The 25,874-nt window shown below is 38.9% G+C and overlaps 3 protein-coding genes across 4 annotated transcripts in view; 1 reads left to right on the top strand and 2 right to left on the bottom strand.

Annotated features, from left to right (window-relative positions):
- stk40 (serine/threonine kinase 40) overlaps positions 1 to 25,874 on the bottom strand; it is a 412,820-nt gene that overhangs the window by 96,147 nt on the left and 290,799 nt on the right. The window lies entirely within an intron of this gene.
- Positions 2,346 to 5,252, bottom strand: utp11 (UTP11 small subunit processome component). The gene is made up of 8 exons (XM_072393249.1): positions 5,069 to 5,252; positions 4,846 to 4,907; positions 4,647 to 4,749; positions 4,429 to 4,548; positions 3,260 to 3,353; positions 3,018 to 3,148; positions 2,703 to 2,813; positions 2,346 to 2,604 (listed from the first exon to the last, which is right to left on the bottom strand). The coding sequence occupies exons 1-8, from the start codon at positions 5,126 to 5,128 to the stop codon at positions 2,521 to 2,523; spliced, it is 765 nt and encodes a 254-aa protein (XP_072249350.1). The 5' UTR covers positions 5,129 to 5,252; the 3' UTR covers positions 2,346 to 2,520.
- fhl3a (four and a half LIM domains 3a) overlaps positions 13,295 to 25,874 on the top strand; it is a 28,941-nt gene continuing 16,361 nt past the window's right edge. Inside the window, exon 1 of one of the 2 annotated variants that reach the window (XM_072393829.1) lies at positions 13,295 to 13,519. The gene's annotated coding sequence lies outside the window, so the exon portion shown is untranslated. The remainder of the gene's footprint in view (positions 13,520 to 25,874) is intronic. The other variant, XM_072393830.1, reaches the window with a different exon arrangement.

A 25,874-nucleotide genomic window follows, 5' to 3' on the forward strand; every position in this document is an offset into this window, starting at 1 on the left:
TGAGTGAGAAAATATGACTGCTCAGCAAAAAAGACATTTCTTGTTTCAAGTATGTATTGAATAGACAGGGTGAAATTAAAGGAAACAAATATTAAATGTGCTTCTTTTTAACAGTTTTTTTTCCCCACAATAAGTCAAATAACTAAACTTAGAGAACAAAGATCTTTTGTGTTGTCGTCCCTCTTAACCAGGCTACGCTTTCACTCTTGAGCTGTTTCTATATATCAGGGTCAATGTCATACCCTGCAGCTGTGTGACTGCCACCCAGCTCCATTTCTAACCCCCCATTCCAAAAGTGACTATTCGTTAACAAACCTCAAGGGTCATTAACTTTAGAGATGGCATATGGGGGGGAGGCAGGATGGCCTGTGCGAATGGTCCAATGAATTATGAGGCTTTTGACAATAGAGGAATGCCTGTCTATATCTTTAAAATCAGAAGGTCACCCACTGCCCACCCCTAAGCTCTGCCCCCCGCGCAAGAGTCCCGTTGCTGGGGGGAATGAAAGGAAAGCTTGAGGAGGAACAGTGGCCCGTCTGTGCTGGGATCGCATAGTCAGATAGGGGTCCCGGAACTGCGCACACAGTGTTTTGACCCGTGGGCTCTCCTCAACGACCTTCATCCCCTCCGCTTACGGACAGTGGGCCTTAGGGTCCCGGTTCACGCACGCTCTCTCAGCATCATGACGCAGTAACAGAGGGCAGGGAGGGTGAGAGGAAGGCGAAAGAGGGGAGGGAGAGCTGGCTGAGGATGTAATTCAGTCGTGTACACAGGATATAACACAGCTGTGCCATGAATGGTCAAACAATGAAATGCCAGACGGGTACGCTTTTGACATTAGTGAAATCCATTCATTTTACTATACAAGTTTACTTTATACTAATATGGTAATTGATCTGTTTAAAAACAAATAAATCAGCATGTCATATAAACAAAATATTTGTTGGGATTTAAAGCTGGTAGCTTTAATGAATTTCAAATGAGAGCACCTAATCCAGTATTAGTCTTTTCCTGTTTTGGCTCATTCTGAGCGGTTGGATCACCTTTGCTCTGTCAGCAGTGTTTGAGCCAAGGCCTCTGGTCCCTCTCCTGCAGCCCTTCAACCTCTCACTGCGCCTGTTGACACATTCATCTGGTTCCTTCTCCTTTCTTCCCCTTCAGTGTCTCCCAGGAGAAGCTGATGGATGGGTTCTGTTTATGAAGCCGCTGCCACCCCAATGATCAATCAAATCTGGGTCGGTGTGATCCGTTGGTGGGCGCCAGTTCTTCAGTCTATTCACACTTGAGGTGGAAGGAAATAAACACACTTTCACTATGGTTGTCACATGCACATACATGACCCCACAGAGGCTGATGGAGGGACAAAGAGTAGGGCCATTTTGATTTAAGTGAGGTAATAAGAATGAAATTGTGTCATTATCATTGCTTGTTAATGGTCATTCAAGTCATACTTAATTGTGTCAGCTTCAGCTGTGTCTGCCTTGCTGTGATATGCGAAAATGGCGAGTTGGAGGTCTTCATCAGCAAACTGATATTTCAGAAGCTCCAACAAATCTGATTTAGAACAGTCCCATTACCATGTTCTACAGCAAATGAGCAAAACATTGATTATATATATATATATATAAAACAAAACATAATAAAAGCAGCAGATCATCTTTTCTGACTTTTGAGGTTGAGTAAAACCTGGATATTAAGTGGTGCAACTCTTATAGAATTCAATGAGGAAAAAGAAAGATGGCAAGATGTGTCGTAAAAATCACATCAGAGGAATATAAATTATCTGACTGCACCTGAAGGAGCTTTGAAATGGAGCATCACTGTCTGTTCTGACAGGTTTAAAAGTCAGGTTTAGGGTCAAACACCACACTCTCTTTTATTGAATCGGCGACCTGTTACACTGAAAGGTAAAAACACACATTGAGAACCGACAATAACATTTTTGTAACTGCAATTTAAACTTTAACTCTAAAAGGTAGATTGTGCTTTTAACTATTAGATCCATATTGGCCAACCAAATTTGCTGTGTTTTTAGTGTCCTCAGTAATTCATTTTTTTCCCCTGTATCATAGATTACTAATGCCCCCTAGTGGACAAAATAAAGCCTACTGCTACAATTCTAACAGCTCAGTTTAAACGGGACAATATCCTCTGAGGAGGCTACAGATAGATTTATTATTACAGACTCAAAGTCTAAAACAAAAAAAAAAAAAACTACCACAGACTGAATTTGAAAAAAAAAAAAAAAAAAAAAATCATCCTCTTCTCCTTCTCATTTCTGCAAAAAGCGTTCCACAAAGTTAATAACCACCCCAGTTATCTCCATGTCAGGAAAGCACTTCAACTTGCATGTTTGCTTTGTGTTTATTTGAAAGAAACTAGAAGTCTTTGATAAATATGTACAAAACTGCATAGCTGCAACAATAAAGAAGGAATGAATATAATTCCAGATCTTTGTTAGAATCAAGGCTGTGGAGTTCTTCACAGTAGAAGTCCATTATATATTTTAGAAGTCCTCTCTCAGCGTTTCCTCTTGGCCTCAAACTTGTAAATAGCTGCAGCATTTGGCGTTTCCTTTTTTACCTTCACTTTCTTGGTCTTATCCTGGAAAATGAGGAAATATTACCAAATCAGAACACCAGAACACTGTAGACAGTCATAATGCACAGGCATCAAAATACTTAATGTCTAAGAATTCTCACCTGTAGGTCCTTACGGGTCTGAATTTTCTGGCTGATGACAAACATTTTCTTCTCTCTGTCAATCCTCTGGGAAAGGATCTTATACTGATGCTTCCTTTGCCTGGCCAGCTTCTACATGTACAACAAAAATACATGACACTCCCATCAGTGGGCTGAGCCAAAGAGCCTTAAGCCAATATCCATTAACAATTAATTTTCTAAAAGTTCATTCTTTTTCCTCTTTTTTTTCAAAACAGAGTTTTCAGAAACAATTTCAGATGTACAATATCAAAACTAAAGGAATGTGTACAATCCATACTCATTAATGTCACAGACCTTTATACTGCGAGGCTCCACAGCTCCCTGGATGCTCTTGGTCTCCAGGGTTTTCAGAGTTGGTCTATTGTACACTCTGTCCACTAACTCTGGGGCTGTGTCCAGGTGGCTCGCCAGGTCAAATTTCTGCACTGAGAGCACAAAAGGTAAAAAGATGACAATTTCTCTCAGGATACCCACTCAAAGGGATTGTCTCTATACCATGTCTCTGCATTTGTTATGCACCAAACATTTGTACTTACCTTCTTTCCTGGAATCCACAAAAAAAGTGTGTTTGTTTTTTTGTTTGCTTTCCGCATCCAGAAGATGGAGCTCCCCTTTCAATCTCTCAATTTTCTGAAAGGTACATTAAATGCAGAGAAGCGTTACAGGACATGCTGAAAAGGACATCCTCAGTGAGGCAGATGATATGGTCGCTGAAGTCACTATCTTTAAACTTCTGGACATGTAGAAGAGTCATTACTGCAGGTGTACTGTATGCGTGTTTGTGATTGTTGAGGAATGACTCACTATTGTCAACCAATCAGTCACAACATTAAAGCCCCCTGCCTTAAATGAGCTCTAACACAGCTTAAACTGGTCATTTGGACGTTGCTAGGATGTTGGCAGCGAAGTCTTGTGCGTTCTAGCATGGAGCCTGACTGAACCTGGCTTGTTCCCATACACCTAAGGGTTTACAGAATGGGTGCCTCCAACCGCTCCCGAGTAGCTTTTGTGATGTGGCAAGCCGCACTGTCACTGCTACCGAGGCCTTGTGTCAGTTTTCTTCAATATTTTGGTGGGTAGCACGTGTCAAACCCTTTGTCCACAAGTAGTTGGTGTCAGTTTAAGAGATGCCACGTAAAAGGTTACAGTCGTTCAGTGTTGGAGCCATTTCCATTGTTGTTCGGCCGCTGAGGTGAGCCAGCCTAAATCAGCTCAAGTGTGGCGCAAAGGAGATGTAAAGCGAGGTATTGCTGACCTGAGTGTTTTTGGATGTCTTTGTCATGTTATGTCACGCGATCACTGATCTGAGTGCTGCAATGACCAAACAAAGTTGCACCAAGTCAGTAAGCATTATTCAAACAGATGTGATATGAGAAAGAAGTTAAAGAAACACAATCCTCGGGAAAACTGTGCGTAAACACACCTTTGCTGACTAAAGATGGCTTAAACAGACCAGAGCCTAAACTTTGACACTGTGCTCTGCTCACAGCAGTTTAGATCACTTTTGCAGCTGGACTTCTGCAGATGTGGAACAGCATGTTTTTTCATTTGATGCATTGTGTACACAGAGTTGGGATCAGACCTTAACGGACACGTTAATGCTGGACGTGTCAATCGGGTAGGATTTTAAACAAACCAAATACTTTAAGAAGGGAAAATAAAGGCATTGCATTAGGCAGTTGAGTCCTGGAGACATTTAACATACCTTAGCCTCTGCAACCCTTTTCATCTCCACATATCTGATATCCTGCGTCCTCATCATTTTCTTCTGTTCCTCTGTTATCTCCACCTCCTCCTTGGATTTCTTCATCACGTGAACTCCCTCCTGTCAACAGGTCACAAAATAAACAAATTAAATACTCAGGTAAGACCCCTTTATAACTGAATCTAAAGCGATGCTCTGACAAAGATGTTGACAATCACCTCCAATTTAGAGTTGATCATCTTGAAGTAAAACTCATCTGGGTTCTTTTCCAGAGCTTTCTTTCGCAGAGCAGCGAGGGTGTTTTGTTTCTTGTGATAGTCACTATAACAAAAGAAATTGCATAGTTAAACACAAATTCACAAGCAACATTCAACATCGCGGATTTAAACTAATTGAAACGTTAAGTGTCCAACTTACTCTGCACGGAGTTTGTAGTCTTTCTTCTTTTCCAGCAATCCCAAATTTTTCCTGAAACCAGGCTGGTGGGACAAGACATTTTATCATGAGTATTCATTTCAGCCTGCGTCATGAAAACACAACCTCACATTTATAAGTCCGGTCACGGTTTGTGGCCTTATTTTAGGTGCATTGGTGAGCAGGTTAGCTAACAAGCTAACCTACAAAACACTGAAATGCTCACCTGAGATCTTTCATGGTGGTTTCTCTGTCGGGACTTCAGCGCTTTCCTGAACGACGACATAATTTAAAACAGTCCCTAAGCTTAGTAACGCCTAAACAGAGCCCCAAAAATATATATATGAAGCTTTCCTAGTAAAGAGAGCCACTGAACCCGCCCCGTTGCTTTTCAGGTCCGGTGCTTCCCAGAGCTGAACACGTGGTTTCTTGGCTTCCTCGTGGCGCTGCGCTTTATGTCACTTCCGCAGATTCGCACCTAAATACTCACTGAAAAAACTTCACACATAAAGAGCCCTGATGTTACGTTACCAAGAGGATGTTATTTGTTCATTATTGGATATCTGAAGAATAAGTAAAGCCTTAAAAATTATGTTGTCCATACTTTAAATTTGGTTCCCTGTGTATGTGTGTATAAACACTAGAGGGCACTGTTTTGTTGAAAATGCTTTCTTTCTTTCTTCTTTCTTTCTTTCTTTCTTTCTTTCTTTCTTTCTTTCTTTCTTTCTTTCTTTCTTTCTTTCTTTCTTTCTTTCTTTCTTTCTTTCTTTCTTTCTTTCTTTCTTTCTTTCTTTCTTTCTTTCTTTCTTTCTTTCTTTCTTTCTTTCTTTCTTTCTTTCTTTCTTTCTTTCTTTCTTTCTTTCTTTCAAATTAAATTAGTATACAATCCATTTGGAGATGTTTGACTATTTTAAGTTTGATAGAGTAGCTGTCAATTACCTGGTGTATGAATTTATAGATTGTGGAGTCATAAATGTTGTGTTCTTCAGATGGGGTATTTGAGTATTTCTACTTATAGTTCCTCTACCAGTGGCACATGAAGTACCAACATACTTTACTGAAGTCAAAGTTCTAATACCAAACCATGAAAATGTTCCAAAGAAAGTTGTCAATGCTATATAAGTGTTTTCATTATGGATTAATCTGCTGAGTATTTTTTCCTAAAACCATTTGATATTTCTGTTAGAGAAAGAGAAAAGAATGAAAATACAGGAAAACTTGATTGGTTTATCTACCAACTGTTTAAACTGTTTATATTGTATAAACTGTTTGGTGCTTTGAAAAGTCCATTATTTGTTTTATGTGTAAAGACTTTGAAAAGTCAAGTTTAAAGAGTAAAGTTGTCAGTTAAATATTTCCTTGTTGGTGTAGTGGAGCTGAGGTACAAGGTGTCATAAAATGTAAGCACCAGCGTAAAATACTGAGATACATTCCACTACTGTTTAGTTCCTGTCAATTTGGTCAATTTAGAAGTCAGTAATTTATTCAAGCATAACGGCATGTATAACTGTTTAGTTGTACATTCACAGGCGCATTCTGCCCGTTATGATGCTATATTCCCATGTTTTCTGGTAAAAAATCCAGATGTTTTACCTTAATTCACATGGATTTAAGTATTTCAATTTTGAATTAGAAATTTTTTTTAAAGTTTCAACACTTGCGCTATCACTGGTGTTATGTAATGAATCCTTCAGAAATGAGTAAATGAGTGGAAATACATTTCACAACATTTACATCAAAGTAACCAAGTTTTCTAATGAATGATTTAGTTTCAAAGCCCTTTATTTGGCTTTTAGTATCCAGGAATAAAAAAGTTGCACGGTATGGCTCACTAGCAAAGGCAAATGGGATTAGCCATATTCATCCAATTAGAGGATCATGGCAGTTTGTGTTTGCCATTCTCCAGCTGTATACACCACAGGCCTGGCACAAGAAAGACCTAAAACAAGTGTGCGTCAACAGAGTGCTGCTGACTTGGTATGTACTGGCTGGGCTTTTCAGACACTAAATTATTTTGGTCATTATAATGAGGGATAGCATTTGCCAGAGTGCACAGTTAACACTAATTGGTAACAAGTTTATGTTTTTCCAACATGAAAATGGTTTAGGAGGGATTCCAAATTCTCAGTTTGATTTATGTCCAGACCAAGAAACCTAAAATAAATTTCAAGAAAGACCTGTAATGTCTCTTAAAACGCACACTCTCAAACAGGAAACACACAGCAACTCCCCATTTAAATTCAAAACATTTTTAAAGCAAATGCCACAGATAACCAACATATTATGATTTCATGCACATTGTTTTTTTCTCTCCATTTGGAAAGTGCAGTAGGAACTGAGAAGATGAGGGAGTCACTGCTCTGGCTTTACCCTGGGAGAAAACACTGTCCACTTCCTGACATGATATTTTGGGGCGAGGAGAGACAAAGACAAAGCCGCAACGGCACCAGTCCCCTAATTTCACCCAGACTTGCAATTCTTTGTGGATGTGAGAAGAGACCACTGAGACATTGTGATATTCCACTAAACAACCATTTTTCCCCCATGAAAGCTCACTATCCCCCGCCAACCACAAGGAATTTGTTTTATACGTGTGAGATTTGCCTGGCATGCAGAATGTTTTGTGGGCGATGAGACCTATGAATGGGATCAGTGTTTCCACATTATGTCACTGGCTTGTTTATCAGTCTGATGGCTAATGACTCTGATTCCTGTGAGGGTTTCAGCCCAAGGCCTGACTGATCCACTCACCCACTAACACACGTTTAGCTAAGCAAACATAGACATCATCCAGTATTTACGGGTTAAATATCCACTCTGACTTGCAGGGCTTCGTGCTGTTTAATTCATAAGAGTATTTATCATTACAAGTGAAACGCCTGGTAAGCCACAGCAAGGGTAAATACTACTTTGGAAATCAGGGGCTCGTAACAAACTGATGCAAGAGCAAGAGCACAGGAGCTTGTGGGTTTGTTCAGGGTCAGCAGTGGAGGAATGCCCTTGTGGAGCAGATGCAGAGCCATTCGGTTTGCTAATGTGACCCTGTAAAAATAACACTGCTGACATATTGTAAGGCTTCTGCATATGGGCTGAGCTCAGGACTTTGGTATGTCTCCTCAAACCATGGTTGGTCCTCATCTTGAGAGAACCGGCAAAACGGCCCTGTCAAAAATGCAGGAGCTAGAAGTTGGTTCTCTAGCTGCCTCTCCTGGTGGTTGTGGTGGAATCTAGCAAAGAACTAAAGTCATGAGCTGCTTGTAATATCCTTTTTTGGTATCTTAATGTTTGTATTCCACTTTTAGAGGAAAACACTTTTAATATTCTCTCCTATAAGATTTTAAAGTGGCCCTTTTCTTCTTTGGGGGTTTTCCCCTCTCCTTCATTGTGCTGAAGCTTTTCTGTGAAGTTAAAAGATTTGCAGGCTACACCAAAAGGTTTTAAACTCTCCCACAGAGGATAATGCCTCTAAACTACCTGGAACATCTAATTTATAGTCGATGCCTTAACTTAATGAAAGGCATGGAGAAAATATGCTTACTCACCATGTAACATATTTACATGATGCCTGCCTGGCACACCTCAAGCAATGAATAAGCAGCTGCTTCACACTTTGGCATATGTTTCTGACAAATCGGTGGACCATTCAGAGCAGATTGGACCTTTCCCTTAAAGAGCCCCTTAAAAGGAGCTTTTCAGACAAAGGGTGATAAGATATGTGGTGGAAATATACAGTATCTGAAAAATGATATGCTTTTTTTGCCTTAATTTAATGTATGTAAACATATTCTTGTTTGTTCAGGCAAGTTTGACAGTTCACAAATCATTGTCAGTCACCTCCAACTTTATACTTTTCCACACAGTTTCTATACTTTATAACTGCAAGATTGCTAATTTTATCTCTGCACCTTCTTAGTCTTCTCTTTCATTAATAATCTTTTTAATGTCCAGACCGTTTTCATTCAGATGCCTTGGATTTCTCCACTATGTTGTATTTAAGGCCTTTATCTTGTTGTATTTCTTAACTAATAGTAATGAAAAAAAAAGATTTAATGATAAAATATTTCAATTATGATTTGATGATAAAAAATAATAATTGAATAGAGACTAAAGCAGGAAAAGAGAGGAGAATCTCTGCTCAGTGGTTTGTAACCTCAGAGAGTTTGTGTCACGTTTGATTCGATTGTTCTGGAGCATTGCATGAGACAGCTGAAAACAAATGTATGTCATGGCAGATCACACGCAGCGTTCTGAACTAGAAAGATTCCATCACAATGTTCCAATTTCTTTGTCTCATGATCTCATACGTTTGAGTGAGACCCCTTTTGACCTCTGACATTTTTTTTGAGCTAATGTAATTTTATATATTGTATACATGTTTTGGTTTATTCTAACAATACAGTTTACCATACTAATTTCTGTTACTTAAGTTGTGCTAGTGTGACACACTTCAGAGGATTTTAGGACTTCACAGAATGTTTTTTTCAAGGCTCGTGATCAGTTACACAGTTTATAAAATATTATAATTTAGCAATACATTATAGAGGTGTTGTATCTGCTATGGACGAACCTGGTTAGTGTGTCCCTCTCTGTGTCACACACATACCTTCATTGACTCAATTTGGCCTCTGAGTACAAGTCACACAGCAACAGTCTCACAGAAATTTCTGAAAACCTACTGATTCATGTCCTGGGATATGATGTTCTTTCTTTGTTTTGGTCTACATGGACACAAAAATGGAAGCAAATTGGAAAACAGGTTAAGGACATTTTGCGAAATTGTCACTAAAGGAGTGATTACCAGATGTAAAGTTAAAAAAAAAAGTCCTTATAAGGAAGCTAGAGGGGATTGGTGGTGGCTACCCATCTAATTGTTTCTTGTACGGCCAAGTATTTTCCATACGTACTTGCCCTTGTTTTACTCTTTTCTTTTGTTTTCAGTCGCTGTTGACTTTTGCTTTAACTTGTATTTTGGTTATGTTTAGGCATTAAACACAAGATGGTAGTTTTTAAGGAACAAATACTGTTAGGTTAGATTTAGGACAACATCATGGCTTGCTTCAAATTAGATAATCTCAGACTACAACATATTGCAAAGCTCCTTTTACTGGCTTATGAGTTTGATGTTCACCCACACAACAATACTGATCTTTTTGTTTTGTATCTATTTAACTTGTTGTCATGAAAGTAGGTTGTATGCTGAGAGTCGGGAGAAAAACTGAGTGTACACTGTCCTGCCATATAAACATGACACGGTGGCCCATTTCCCACCCACAGTCTAGAGAGTATGAAAAAATTCTACCTACCAAAAAATAAGTTTAATATACAATTAACAAAGCAGGATAAATGATTTAACATTTTATCAATTTGATTTTAAACTTATTCTATGGTAGGAACCAACTGTTAAAATCAACTACAACTTATTTGTTAAAAGGTGCCCCGCCTGGATCTGCTACAGCAGTAAACTGTTACTTTGAGGTTGATGCATCAGAGGTAACAGTATAATAATGTAAAATGTGTTTATATAGTGCAACACCATCAGAGGCCATTAATACGAACTGTGATCGGGTTGTTGATTCCATATAGTATGGGTGCACTGCTCGGTGAGATTCTCAACATTGTTCCTTGAAACAAGCTAATGTAAAACAAAACTGTTGGCTGCTAAATCCCAATATGGTGTTTATTTTCTGTGCTTGATTTCAAGACTGCACCTTGTGCCATGACAGGGTTTATAGCAGAAATAAACACAATGACCAAGTGATGAGAGGCAGATGTTTTGTTTTATTTAGTTTTTCAGATAATGCCAGTCTACTGGAATGTGTTCAAGCGTAAAAAAAAACGTCTTTGTTGATTTTATGAAAAGCTTTTGTAGTTGATGGTAATTTGATTGTCCATTAAAGTCACATATTTTAAAACCAGCAAGTAATTCTTTGTTCTCTTAATTTTCTGTGCAAAATATCCTCTGATTGGGTGATGGTTTGTGCTTCATATCTCTCTGTATGATAAATGTTTTTGGCCCAACATGCCAAAGTTTTTTCATCATGTATGTGATGAAAACAGACTCGTATTGTTAAAAGACATACCCACATCTCTTAAGTGCAGCATTTAACAGCATAATTACCTCGTTAGTCTTGTGCTCAGGGGCATGATGCTCATTAGAGCTAATTTCACTCAGGTGTTTCAAACCACAGATCTCAAAGAGTTTGAATAGTCTATTAGTAAATTAAATTCCACTGTAACCCTTTTAGTTTATTTTTTCAAAGATCAAAACAGAGATATGTTTCATGTTCAAGGTAAGAGGAGCTACTCTTGACCTTTTTTATAAAAGAAAGACATAGTGTAGGGATCATCGTGCCATTTTTACCTCAATGAATTGACAGGCATGTATCCTTTAATTTGTTCCACACAGTCTGACAGGACTACGCCTCAGAGTGTAAAATTAGAGATTATAATTAGGGGGTTGTGGGGAATTGAGGGGTCAGACCAGTGCAGATCACATTCCCTAAGGGCTGTCACAGGACCATGAAAAACAAGAGTCACAAGTTTTAACTGTTGTGTTTGTAATTACTCTTTCATGTGTAAAATTGTTCATTTTCTTTGGTATTTACAAAAAAAATGTGAATGAAAAATTATGCCAAATCAATTAAAGATAACATTCATATAGTATTGTTTAATGCTTTTAATATTTAGCAAGGCCAGTATGCCTTGCATTATTTACTCTAAAAGGTTTAATCCAACAACAGTGATGCAGTACATCATTTGCCATATGATGGGATTTTATAGTTAATAACACCAAAATCTTTTATTTTTTAAGCTTTTTTTTTTTTGCTTCATCTCTGTTCTTGTCAGCTGTATATATAGGATGGATTATTATGCAGGTGTTTGAATTTGTTAATCCAGATATCACAGCAACAAATATTCATAATTCTTTTTTACTCCCAACCCATCTATATGTATAGAAACATCTCTACAGAGATAAGATCCTGTGGGTCTTCCTCATCCAGACTGACAGAATGGTGATGACTAACCAACCAGACTTTATCGTGGTCAACAAACTGCAGAAGAAGGCAGTGGTGGTAGAGAACAAAGAACACATGAAGCTTGAAAAATACCAAGGCTGAAAGAGGAAGTTGAAAAGATGTGGGAAGTGAAGGCAGCAGTGGTTCTAGTGGTAATTGGAGTACTTAGGCCGTGACCCCCAAACCGAGAGAGTGGCTCCTACAGATCCCAGGAACAACATCGGAGATCTCTTCCCAGAGGAGCTCAGTCTTAGGAACAGCTGAGATACTGCATATAACCTTCATGGTGTTTTTTATTTGTCTTTGTTTTGGGAAGAATTCTGCGTCAAGATATGACAGATGTGTTTTGAGTTCATTATAAAGTATTGAATATACTAGATTCTGAGTATTGATTTTGAACCTTTCTTCCAAACCTAACCTCTCCAGATTTTTGTAACTTATACAACACAATTACTTTTGAAACTCTGAAATCTTGTAATTTCCCTGTAAAGAACAGCACAAGGCAGCTTTGGTTTTCTATGAGTAATCAGTGTCTAAGTATAAGGTCAGGCTCTTGTCTCGCTACCTCAGATAAGACAGACGGCATGAAAAATACAAGGTACAGTATGTGGTGACTGGTCAGCTGATATTACATCTCAATGTGATGAGGCAAATAAGAACAATACTGTCTCTCATAAAAGCTGGCACTTTAGTGTTTTAATGTATAACTGATTAAATGTAATGACGAAGATAAGTAATTATCCTTCTATGTGTGACGAACAGCAGCAGGGTGAACATCACTCCCATTTGTTGAGTCATGACCAAAATGAACCATTAGGACGGGAGACACAGTAAAAGGGAAGTATGACTTAGGTTGTTCCCTAGCCTGTTTGGTCATATTAGGACATAGAAAGATCAACAAACATCAAGTGAAACGTTAGTGAAAGGGATTTTAGTCTTGGCTGTTTGCTGCTTTTCACTCACGAATATTCATTTGTGAATACTTCTTCTCCAAATTTGTTTTGTTTTCTGAAAATAACAAGACACAAAACACACTGAGTCCCTCAAACAGTGCACAGTTGAAACCTGATTATGAATTTAACTGATTAATTCTTTTTGATAAATGAAAAGTTCAACTCAAAGAGGCTTAAAAATAAATAAATAAATAAAAATAGCTCGGCAATACCCTGCACACCCTCATCCACATATCTCATGCTATGTAGGCTTTACAAATTCAGTCCATAAACTCAAAAGAAGAAAAAAAAGCTATACAATTCCATTATAACTGAGCTAAAATAAAGTGTACCAAAGACAAAAGAACCCTGTAGGAATCTACCCTCATGCCTGAACTTCTCTCTGCCTTCGTTTGAAGTCGCAGAAAAGAGGGAGGGAGGAATGCTTTTTTGGGGGGGGCGGGATCTTGTGACTCACCAGCAACTTCCTCAGTAGTAGGACAAAAGTAGCCGGCAAGCTGCATCCCTCTTCGCCACAGAGCTTTGATTAGAGTCAGAAGGGACAAAGAAAGTTTTACAGCTGGAGAGCGACGCTCCTTAGCCGTCCGTGTAGTGATCTGTGAACTGATCCCAGACCTGATCTCAACGGGTGTCTGCTGGCATAAAGAGGGAGGAGGGTTTCCACTGTCAAGTTGGAAAGGTGCGTCCACACTTCAGACGTTACTCTTGGTAAGACTAAGGAAAAAAATTAATACAGCAACATCGCATTTTTTTAGGGTCGAGCGATTATCAAACATCTAAAAACTATTTGAATTGTTTAGACCATTTATTTGAAAACAAACTCGCTATTTAAAATGCATCATTAAGGCAGTTGCGTTCAGCTGAAGATATTACAAAGAATCAATGAAATCTGAACCTCGGAGATATTCGAGATTAAAAGTAATAACACTATTATGTCTTTTTAAAAAAAAGCAAAACGGTGGGCACCGGGATGGGCAAATTTTCAAGATTTTCACAAAATCCAATTTATGGATTTTTTAAATTTTATTTGTGATTACTATTTGTAATGATATAAGTGGTTGAATAGGTGGTAGATCCATAACCGTTATTTGCACAGTAATCCTGATCCATTAACACCTTCAGGTCATATTTACTCCATGCCTTTCATTCAAAGAGTTTTAGCTGTCCAGTAAAACACTGTGAACAGACTGATAAGCGATGGCCTGGGCTTAACATTATGACACATTAGTTATACTCAAGGGGACCCAGAAGATAAGGCTGCAAAGTACAATCAGAAGACAAAAGAGGATGTCATCTGCAAATTTTCCTTCCATCTATGTTTGTTTCCATTTCCGTACACATTTGTCTCTTTATTCTTTGTCACTATGTTCACCTCTCACCTATACTTGTGTGCCTATGTATTATTAAATATACTTGTCAGAGAAGAAAAAAGGAGAGAAATTCAAGGAAAAAAACTATATATATGTGAGGGGAAAAAAACAACAAAATCCCCTCAGAGGAGAAATAGACTCTATTAGTTTGTGTGACCCACTGAACTGTGTGTAGGAAGGATTAGGGAGCAACTGTTGTATCACAGAAGCTCCCAGCTGAGCAATGAAGGTTTCACAGAGCAAAGTCCCTCAGGCTAAACATGTCTTTTCTCCAGCAAGAGGAAGTGGGATATGGAAGAGTGTGTCTGTGTTGGGTGTGTCTGTGCTGCAGCCTCTGGAGCTGGGTTGGGCATACATCAATACTTCATAGTACGTAGTGTATTGCCATCATCATGACGGCTGTTTGGCACACCTGTTGCATCATGTGGGTGCAGTGAGCATGGTGGGAGGGCAAAGTGTTCAGGCTCGCCAGTGTTTAAATATTAGATTAAAGAATGGAGAGGCTGCTTTTTTAATCAATTCTTTCAGTCTGCACAGATACCCCCTTGTTTTATCTTGGCTCTTGTTGGACAGACTTGAAGAACCTTTAGGAATAGGAAACCCCTTTGCTTCTTACGTTGACAACACATTTAGCCTCAGGATCTTAACAATTGATGTCTCAAGCTTTTATTCTTATTCTTAAACTGATAATCTTTGATTAATCTTTAACATATCGAGATATAGTCTGGTGGAGAGGTCTTAAACTAAATGTTTAACATATAAAAAGATGCCTAGACTGCTTTAACCTGTTACAACTGAGTTTTAGATCACTTTGGAGTATAACACTGACTTTCATCACCTTAAACAGTTGATACCATAAACTAACAATTGCCTATTTACACATCCAGCAGGCCAGAAGCAACATATGATATTGTGGTAATGGCCTCCCTATATCTATTCTCCACTAGCTACTAAAATGAGCTTCTCTGGTTGATAAATGTTCTCCTCTGGAGCATTAGTGTGTACCTTATTTTACCTGTGCAGTCCTCAGCAACCAGTGCATGTATCAGAGGTTTCTGGTGAAAATTTCTCCCTGCTGCAACTTGAAACAGATCAGATGAGAGTAGAGATACCTAACAGTACAATAAAATAGTTTACTATATCAAAATGAATAGGCCCTACAGACTGAAATTACTCTCAGGGTTCGTCATTTTAAGCAATCTCTTTCTCCTATAAAGTCACTTGATCAAATAATCAAGATAGAGATTATTTGATGTAATTTGATTTATGAGGAATTGATTTGAAAATGTAAAGATTTCAGTTAGAAAATCTCATGCTTTAATAAATCCACTGAAGTATTTAACAATGTATGAACTTGAGGACAACAAATCCTCACAATCACAACTGCAGAAGTCGATCCACCACCTTTCTTTTGTGTGTTGCTGCAGAATTTTTAGCCTAAGGAGGTTTGGTCTCTGAGGAATCCTGCTGTGCTCACACTGCTGACAGGTTATTCTTACAAACTCTTTGTCACAGTAACAAGCAGAAATGATGCCCTAGCAGCTAAAAACCAGTCATTCTGTCCCATTTAGCAGCTGGGAAGTTTGCCTTGACAGAGCCCACGGGCTGTATAATGTATTTGTTTGCTTTTTTTCCTCTTCCTCTCTCCCTCTCTGTTTCATTGACCATGGTCACATTCTTTGGAGGTCTCAGTGTTTTCTAAAGGTTAGCCCCGCATGGTTTTTGGACCCCGGCCAGTTCTAAACTACAGTGGGACTGCAGTTAAATGACTTGGACTGGTTGTGGCTGGTTTTATGTGCTGGCACCGTTTGAAACCAGGCCAATGCTAATGATGGAGGAATCGGCGGTCAAGTGTTTGCAGGTGGTTTGGGAGCAGAATATAGATTTGTGTGAAGTAGTTCTTTTTTGACATTGTCTGTCTGTTCCTCTGTGGTGTTCAGAGGGCACTTGGTATAGTTTGTGCTTGTGTAATTGCTCTGTGCCACATAATCCCAAAGGCTACTCTCAAACAGCAGGTTTTCACAATCATATTTGTTAAGTTTAACACAGATCAGGATGCTGCTCAGACTTGTTTCAAATTAAGTTAGTCAAGGAATGTGTTGTCAGATTTTAAAAGTCTGTGTCTGTGTCTCCCTGATCAAATTTTATTTGATCATATTCTTTGCTCTGCCCTTTATTCTTAAACTCAAAATGTCAGATACAGCTCAACCCAGGTTTCATGTCTTTCAACTAATTAATGAAATCTGATTCATATTGCTTAAAAGAATAATAATTAAAATAAAGCTTTAGTGTCAATAGAGTCAAACTCAGTGGACCAAGTCAGTGGGAAATCATGTAGTTTTATATAATTTAGAAATTCTTCATGTTTTCTTTTTTCGTAGGTTGTTATGGTAGTCGGTTCCCTACTCAAGGATGTAGGAGCACATGGCTCGCCGTAGTAGTGTGTCTGCATTCTCTGAAAAGGGGGAAGTGACTTCAGATTTCCTGTGTGAGGATAGCCAGGTGCTGTGGTGTTATCGTGATGGTCGCAAGACTTCCTCCATGGATGCTTTGTTGGTAAACGTCTGAAACTTGATCTCTTCAGTCAGGGCCCCTGTGGGAGGTAATATATGCCCCCCTCACAATCCAGTCATCTTGCCTCACTTGCTTTCTCCCTTTTCTTTCTCTGCACTTTCTGCCACAGTGCTCAGTTCAAGCCGGGTTTTATGTAAAGAGAACATAAACTTTATATGGCCAGCTAAAGAGTGTGAAAGGTAACTGACTCTCTGCTAATGGGGTAATTATGTTTCTCAAGGGATAAAATTACAGGTCTATACCTACTACTTACCTACAACACTCAAAGAAAATGCTGTTTTAGAGGAAATACCAAATAGTGAGCAAAGAACTGCAGATGGCCCATAACTACACAGTTTAATACAGACTAATTACATGCCATGGAAGAATGGGGCTATCTTTTGCCTCACTCCACCTCTCACTCTGTCTACTCTATGTTATCATATCTGTCTGTTATATTTACTACATGCTGAATTCATGGAGCATGTTTTTACTTTATCAGTGTTTCCTCCCAAAGTTCTCACATGTAGCACATGTTGTTTGGGTGCAGAAATCCTGTCGATTCACTGCTGCATCATCACATTCTGTCCTGCACCGGAGAAAATTGTGAGTCAGGCATGACTGTTTACCTGCACCTTCGCCTAAAGGGAGAATGATAGGGCGACGTGACAAAAGTCCATGACACATACAGATTAATAAGAGCTGCTGAAAGAAATGCTATGCAGAGCTGCAGCAGTTACCAAATCCACATCATGTGCCTAGTTTGCCTTGTTTTCTTTCTTGAAACAGGATCCCAGATAAACCTGTCAGTTTTTTCGTGTAACTCCTTCACCTCTGCTCTGGGTTGATCACATCTTTGTTGGAAAAAAAAAGTGTGCAAATCTCTTTAGAATTACGTAATGTCATGATTTCCTCAATGCTCTGGCACTGATACAAGATGTTATCCTGGGAAAAAAGTTTGTCTTCTCAGGGAACAAACGTTGCCTGTCATACCAAGAAGCAGAGAAAGAGGAGGACTGAAGGGGAAGCACACATTTCATGTCTTCAGACAAATTGCAGCAGTTTCATACAACTGCTAATGCGTTTATTATAAATTTATGAAATTAAAGGTTATGTTTGGCCTGTGGCTAAATCATAGGATAACCTATGGTTAATGGAGACACTTGAGGAGAAGAACGTTCAATGAGGTGAATTCCTCCTGAACACAAGGTAATAAGATGTTATTCCATCCTTATATGTCTCTGCTCTGCTGAGTGAGATGACAAAGCAGAGCCAGAGCTTACCCTTCTGATTTTGACCCCATATATTCATATGTGGGATACATGAGAAATCATTTGCAAGAATTTGTGGCCCTCTGACCTGTATTGGGCAATAATATGAGAGCATTTGGCAAGCAGTCCTTAACCATGCAATGGTACACAGCAGGCATCAAACAAGGCAGCAATGCCTGAAGATCAAAATGCCACCTTAAGTACACTGTAACTCCCTTAGAGAGTGGGCTATTTATCCACATCTACATATTTGCAGAACTCTCATTTCAGCTTTTATTTCAGATGTATTGGAGGTAATTTGCTTTAGCTTTGTTGTACACACACAGTGTGTTCCACCACACCACTTAAGTATCCCCAACCTCTCCCCTTGCTGATGGGGTAGTTGTGTCTTTATATGGCTTGTAACTTCAGTTTGACGTAATGCCAACTGCTCTGGTGTTGATTGCTTCCCAAACACTTAATAGCACTGAATCCCACATCTGCAAAGAATGAGCTTAGACCATGACATTACAAAACAGGAAGTGTAGTCATGAGAGTTTGGGTGTTTAGCATGTTTACATTTCATCTTAATGTGCATTAATGTCTTCTTTGTTGCACAACTGTCTTCCAGGAATTAAGCACAATACTGTGACTTATTGGATAGTATGAAAAGCTGTTACTTGTTGAGATTAGAAGTGTATTAGCTTGTCTATGATAAATACAACCGTGTTTATTTGGAGTGCAGCTGTTAAACGGCTTTCCCCCTCTCTGAAAGTAAACACGGTAAAATGCCTGCTCTGCATGATGGAACTAGCAAGTGAACAAGAATGTGACTCCTTACCCTGAATGTCTTGCACCATCTCTCCTCATCTGTCTTTTATATCTTTTGCTCACTTGTATTTACAAGCATACATAGATGCATACTCTGCTCCAACTCTCGTCTTCATGGCTCTGTGGCAGAAACAATAGTTTCCACAGTGCAGACAGGTTGAGACAAGCCAGAGCTAGATACACTGAGGTGTGGATTTATGCTTTTTACTTAATTGAACTATATATGTCAGTTGTGTGCTCTCGAAATACACAGAGGAGAGTGCATTTGGCACTGCTTGGGCAACCTTTGGTGCTATTTTCTAAAGTTGTCAAAGATATACTGAAAAGGAATAGGAAGTGGATAGGATGTTTGTTGGCCTACTTTGCCTCCCTGTTTTCTGTCACCTTCATTGGGTGTTTACCGGCCTCCATGCAGCACTTTAAAGGAGCCATAAATGGTAGAAAGTGTCCCTCATGTGGCTATAAAAGGACGTTAGCTCATCCATGAGAAGAAGCATGGAAGGGATAAATATCAAAGAGCTAAGAATGGATTCTGGGTCTTCTTCAGGCTGTCATAGAAGTGTGTAATAAAAAACCTTGCAAGTCCACAACGTGTGGTAGTTTTTTTTTTTTTTTAATGCCACTTTTCCATCTTAGTTTGTTACATTTCAGCATCTATTTACACCTATGACGAGCGCACACAAGAGATGTCATATTGTCTGTTGTCATCTCTCATTCACCTTATGTAATTAAAGTCCATAAAAATGGGACAGTCAGTGAGATGCTACAATGATATAATACTGCTTTATTTGACAGATGTTCACTACTAGTAGATTCTATTGAGCTACAGAGTATCACTCAGTCCAGAGGGAGTTACAGAGTTACTAAATGATTCCTAAACATTCAACTCCACATAATTCTATTGAAATTTTGCTGTGGATGGTATGATAATCTACTTATGCAGACAGGAGACCATCAGTGCAATGACAAGATGCAGCATGAACTTCTAGTAGTCAGTGGGAATCAAAAAGGCTCATGGGAGCATAAATTCAGAAAACAGTTGATTTTAAATCATTTGCATTTTCAGATATGATTTATCGTACTTTTGTTACCTTTACAGCAAATGCAGTCTTTGTGGCGCAATCATTCTCTTCCAAAAAACATAATATGTATAATCCCAATGCATAGATGGGCAGAGAGTGCTTGTGGTGCTTGTGGCTCATTAATATACATACATATAACAAAGTGAAACTGAAGAAAAGTAAGCCTGTGTGCTTTTGTAGTAATTCAATGGGATTTGAATGAAATTACAGCTAGCTGAACCTTAAAGACATGTAACATTAATGTGATATATTACTATGTCTGTGAAAATATATTTCTTCCTGTGAAAAGGAACCTTCTGTCTTCTGGAATATTGCCAAAAAACAACAGATATTTGCCTTTTATAAGTCCTCTGTCAGCTGTGTATTTCACTTCTTACAGTGTGTACATTGTATTATCTCAGCATTAAGTGTTATTGTGCAGCTCTGTTGATGCATGTATGTGTCTTGGGCATTCAGCCAAACCGCTTGCCGAGATGATGCTTAACTGCATTAGCACCAGGGAAGTGCAAATTGAACACACCTCTACCGATCTACAGATGCTGTAGATGTTAACATAAACAATTAAAATACAGATGTGAAACAATATCTGACATGTAGCAGTGAAGTTGGAGATAGCAACTACTATCTTGCAACATGCCTCTACAGTATTTGTTTTATATATAGCATATATTTATTCTCTTGTCTGATATTGTTATGCACTGTAACTTAAAGCCTTCTCTGCTCTCGCTCTTTGGTTCAAACAATAATTACCCCAACATTAGAAATTGCCAAACAGAGCATATAGTAAACAGAGTCAGAGTAAATAGGAAAGGCCATTGTAAACTGCTGGTGGGTGGAGATGTGGGTGGGGCTAATTAGCATATGCATAGATCCAATTCCTTTCACTGAATGAGGGAATAGATGAAGAGTCAGCTTCAAACCATCTTAAATTAGTTTAAATGTAATTATTTTTTGTTCCATGAACTTTAAAATGTACAATTGGTTTTTCAAGGGATTAATAATTGCCAGAGAGGTACTTTAAAATACTTTAAAGTACTTTACAACAGAACCTACTCAAACGAGTTGCAGCCTTCTCATATGTAATGAAATCGTTATCTCAATTCAGAATATCTCATGTTATGATTGTAATCTTGTCAATAAAAGAAAATTCAAATTTGTTCATATTTAAGGACAATCACTAATTCAAACCAGCACATGACGAGGATGGAAGAAGCTTATTACACCAGGTATATGCATAGCTGTACATTTCCCTACTCCATTAAATGCCAATGAAAACTGTACATTTTGTTTACTCCAGTCCTCTTAGGAATTTGGTAGACATTTTTCAGTTGTTTTCTTCTTTATTTTTCTTTAGGTTCACCATAAGCTTGCAATTTTTTCAGTGCTTTAATGGGCTCAAACATTCAGCTTTAAACTACTACATCCAATGTTGGCAATGGAAATGAGATCAATGGGTAAAATGCAGGCCAGACGGTGAGCAAAGTACTGCAGAGGGCCAATGACACAAGCACCATGACTTCATGGTGGAAGTATTCAACCCCCCTTAAAATCCCCCATCCTTCATCCCGTCTCATGCTTTCTCAAAACTGGTGAGTGGAAACTGTTTAAGGTTTAATACTTGCTGAAAGAAAATGGAGGAAAACATGTCCTATAGTATGAGATGTCATGCATGATGATGATCAATGGCAACATCATGTCTTGTGGTGGCCATCAGTCAGGATATTATTACAGTCCTCTCCACAGCATCATGTGCCATGCAGTTGTTAACTTTTTTCTGCTTGTGGATCCTGCTGGTCCAACAATCAAGACAGAGCCATATAACTTGCTAATGTACTTGTGCACGATTTACATCTACACTTCATTTGATTGATGAAGAGTCTGTGGAGTCATGGCAAGAAGCTTGTGGCTTCAGCAAGCGTCTCACTTTGCTCAAGTCTGCTTTGTGTTCAGCGCTGTTCAAAAATCCATCTAAGCCAGGAATTCTACTATATAGGCAAGAGGAGCGGGATAAAAACAGAATGAGGTCAGACAAGGGTTGTGGTTAATAGATGGAAAGAGATAGACAGGTCTGCATTTGGAAGCAACATAATTCAGCCACGCTATCAGTGTTTCCCAAAGCACCCATTTTCATGGTGTCTCTATTTAACAACAACGGCAGCTGCGACTTTGCATTTTATCACCGATAACAAATTAGGTTTGGAAGATGAATGGTGTTTTGCATTGGTGCATGATAAAAAAGATTGCAGCGTGCGACACTCTAAGATAAGGACCTGACAAATTGCAGCTCTCTTCTGGCAAAGTCAAGAAGCTAGCTATAGGATTTCTGAACTTGAAGCTCGTCTTGATATCTAAAAAACAAACCTAAGATAATTTGACTGAGATCCATTGTTTATTGAAGGAGTAGTGTTTTTTTTTCTAGAGCTAATCAGTTTTTGTTCAGCACGTGTTTATATCACTCCTCTGCTCCCTGTTGCTCTGTTACAACTGCTTTAACATGACATGCTCACTGCTAGGCCACGACACAATTAAATTCCTCTCCTTATCCTATCCTGGCTCTGTGCATGAATGCAAAGGCCCAAAACACACATGACAAGCAAGTACTAGTAATGCACAAGGTGGCAGGGAAAAGAAGAAAAGGGTGGGTGGGTTAGTGACAGGGGGATGTGGGGAGCTGAGGGCGGAGACAGTGCTGGAAGTATGGCAGCATGATTTATGGACACCTTTTAAAGTGAGCTCATTGCAGCCTGCCTGCTGCGTTTCAGAGCCGAGACATTCTCCTGGCAGTGTGGTGAGGAGGATAAACCTTTAGGTCACTAACCTCCATTGGTGTATAACTTGCATATACACTTCCTGACTTTGTAGCAATCCATCAGAGTGCATTTAGTTTCCATCAAGCAAAAATGTGCTTTCAGGACATCCAATGCACATGGGACTAGCTCTTCATTAATGTATTTGAAGGTCAAAGGAACTAGAGATTGACAGTCCTTTCTGGATTAGAAAAATTACGTTGTGAGAGATGTGTATATGCCCAGATGCTTTTTTTTTTTTTGCATCAGACTGCAGAATTAAGGGAATGTTTGAATAGGTAAGGCTTCCACTTTCTGGGCTACAAGGAAGATTAAATACAAAGGACTTTGTCTTGGTAGTAGTCAGTCCCAGCTCCTAATTTTGGTTTGGATTCATCATCTACTCACCATGTTTTTATTGCTATAACCATGATCTTCCCACTTTGTTTGAAACTCATTTCCTAAATCCATCAGATTGTTTGATCTTATCAGCTTAATTTATATGCGCAGAAATGCAGAGGATCATGTCTATGAGAGGTGATTACACTTGACAGGAAGTCCCCACAAAGAGACTCAAACAAACTTTGAGAGTGTGTATGCAGCTGCTCACTGTGTGTGCTTTTCATGCACATGTCGCTCAAGCCTCTCAGTTTGGCTGCTGTTTATTTTTTGTTTGATCCCTCTACCTACCCTGAGCCTTGCATGTTTATGTGTATGAGCACGCATTGCACTGTAGACACGAGACAGCTTCTGCAACCGCCTGCAGGTGTATCACTGACGTTGTCCTTCTGCGGGACTGTGTCTGTGTGTTTAGACATAATATGGCTGTTTTTCATTGTGACTGTATGTTTGTGTGTGACCGACTTGCTGAGAAGTCCCAGAGATGGTTCTGTTTGGGGTAACAGGAAGAAGCACAGTGTGAGTGCATACTACCTTGGACATTGTTATCAACCCCATGCTGGTGCTCAGGGTCATTGCCCAGCAGGAAACAAACATGCATTTGGTTCTTAGACCTAATACCCAAGTAAAGGTAGTAGACATTAGATCTTTGGTTTTGTGCTGTTTACAATTTATAATATATTTGTACTAGCATGTATTTTGCTGCACTGTTGAATTATCTGATTTATTCTAGGCAAGTTTGACCTGCTTTTCCACATGTGTATTACAGACTGTACTCTAGAAATTGTTAGAAAGTCTAAAATCTCCCTTAGTTTGGGATGCAATAACCACTGTAAATTCCCTGATGGTTGCGAAATTCTATAGCATAACATATCAGTTTTTGTATTGCCACAGTGTCCCGAATAAAACGCTGGGTTGTGCCCTCTGTAACGGCTGTACAGGATGAATTAACTTGTGGAATGATGGCACTGTTTATTAGTTGCCATAGAGATGCGTCTGAGAAAGGAAAAACAACTATATATACTGGAAATGACTTCTGAGATATTCATCCCAGCCGACTCATACTTGGCAGATATCCCTCAATTTTCTAAGCCAATGTAATGCTTTTTTAGATATGAACCCATCTTCACAGGGTTACAGAGTCAAAGGGGGAGAGAGCTAAGTATTTTGGTCTGCTGTGAAGGTGGAATATAATTTGTGTAGCTGTTGTCAAAAATGTGGATTGTTCTTACTACTTATGTTGTTATACCTATGAAATATTCATGGAAACTATGGATATTCAGAATGAAAGGAAACATCCGCCTGCTGCTTGTAATAACGCGCTGAATATTCATGTCTTTGGATGCTGGGATGTATGATTACACTGTGGGGAAAAAAAATAATAACTTCAGGATCAGGTGCCATCGTTGCAGCCATGAGCCACAAGTTTGAATGAGTTATAAATAACAGCTTGCAGTTGTGGCTGTGTACCGCACAAGTGTGGCATGCTTATACTGCTGAGTGTGCGGCCTTTGGAACCATAGGCTGGTTCCTTGATGTCATGTCCAGTTAGTTGACTCACTCGAAGACCACCTGGGAATGACCAGGAGTCTGCAGGAGCTACTTTGTGTTGTTGGGTTCAAAGTAAGACTTGGTGTGTAGTCCAGATGTATGATGAGGATCGTTGTGTATTAGCCACAAAGCTGATGTGTAAAAAAAACAAGCAGTGGTCAGAATGGGTTTCGGTCAGGATGCAGTCATTGTTGTTATGCTTACTGGGCAGTCTCACTGTTTTTGGATGTTTATCAAGTATATTAAGAATTAAATAAACTTACTATTCTATCCAACTGCATGAATTTATGATTACATGATTAAACTGATTGGAATTTAAAATGATAATGGATCATTTTGTTCGCAATATGGAGATAAACAGAGATTGACAGTCGGAGTTGTTAAAACTCAAACAAAGAAAGAGCAGCATTTCTTCACACTGCCATTTCATGACCAATCAGAATTGGAATTTTCATAATAGGGCACTTAAAGAGAAAACAACGAAAACAGCACAATTTAGTGAGACCGTAAAATAAGGTGCTGTTGGAATATGCAGTTTGAGAAAAATGACATGTCTTAAACTTTAAGATTATCAAGCAAACCTCTTCCTGAAGAACCCCAGAGACTTAGCTATGAACTTGTGAATAACCAATATAAGGAGACTTGAACTCTGATAAGGGGAAAACTACGTGGAAAATAAAAAGGTCTCAAACTGAAGTCAAATTCTAGTTTGCATGTTGGATTGGATAAGTAACGTTACATTAAGAGGTTAAGGAATGCACAATGTCTTTAAGTGTCCTCAAAGTTAGAAGTGCAAATACACATGCATGTCTGTGTGTGCATCTTTGATTTTGTTAGTTTATTTTGGCTATACTTTTTTAATTCATGTCTCAAAAAGAGCAGCTGAACTACAAGAGTTCAACTAAAAAGACCCTCAAACTACTTTATTTCCAAATTTCCTGCTCCTACACTCCATAGCTGTATGTCAAAAACACATGCCTGACATCGTCGGACGTGTAAATAGAGGGAGGTGGCCAAATTTGCCCCTCCTTCTTTTGGTTCTGACTATTCAGAGTAGTTGGCTTTACTTATCGGAATGGTTGACTTGAGAGATATTTGCTGATTCTGCCTGGCTCTGAAGTAGACAAAATTCTATTTTTTTTTTGTTTTGTCACTGAAGATATTGCATCAGAACAGCTTTCTCTTCCCCCTCTGGAGGCTAGTCTTATAAACACAACATCCTCTCCTGGGGCTTCCAAACC

This window comes from Leuresthes tenuis, unplaced genomic scaffold (genome assembly GCF_036924035.1).
Source record: "Leuresthes tenuis unplaced genomic scaffold, fLeuTen1.0.hap1 SCAF_10, whole genome shotgun sequence".
Taxonomy (NCBI): Eukaryota; Metazoa; Chordata; class Actinopteri; order Atheriniformes; family Atherinopsidae; genus Leuresthes; species Leuresthes tenuis.

Excerpts from the sequence above, each read along its gene's own strand:
- utp11 (XM_072393249.1), bottom strand. The coding sequence starts at position 5,128 with ATGTCGTCGTTCAGGAAAGCGCTGAAGTCCCGACAGAGAAACCACCAT. Across the intron at positions 3,149-3,259 it reads TGTGGATTCCAGGAAAGAAG|TGCAGAAATTTGACCTGGCG; the intron begins GTAAGTACAAAT and ends TTGTGCTCTCAG. Across the intron at positions 2,605-2,702 it reads AGACCCGTAAGGACCTACAG|GATAAGACCAAGAAAGTGAA; the intron begins GTGAGAATTCTT and ends CTCATTTTCCAG.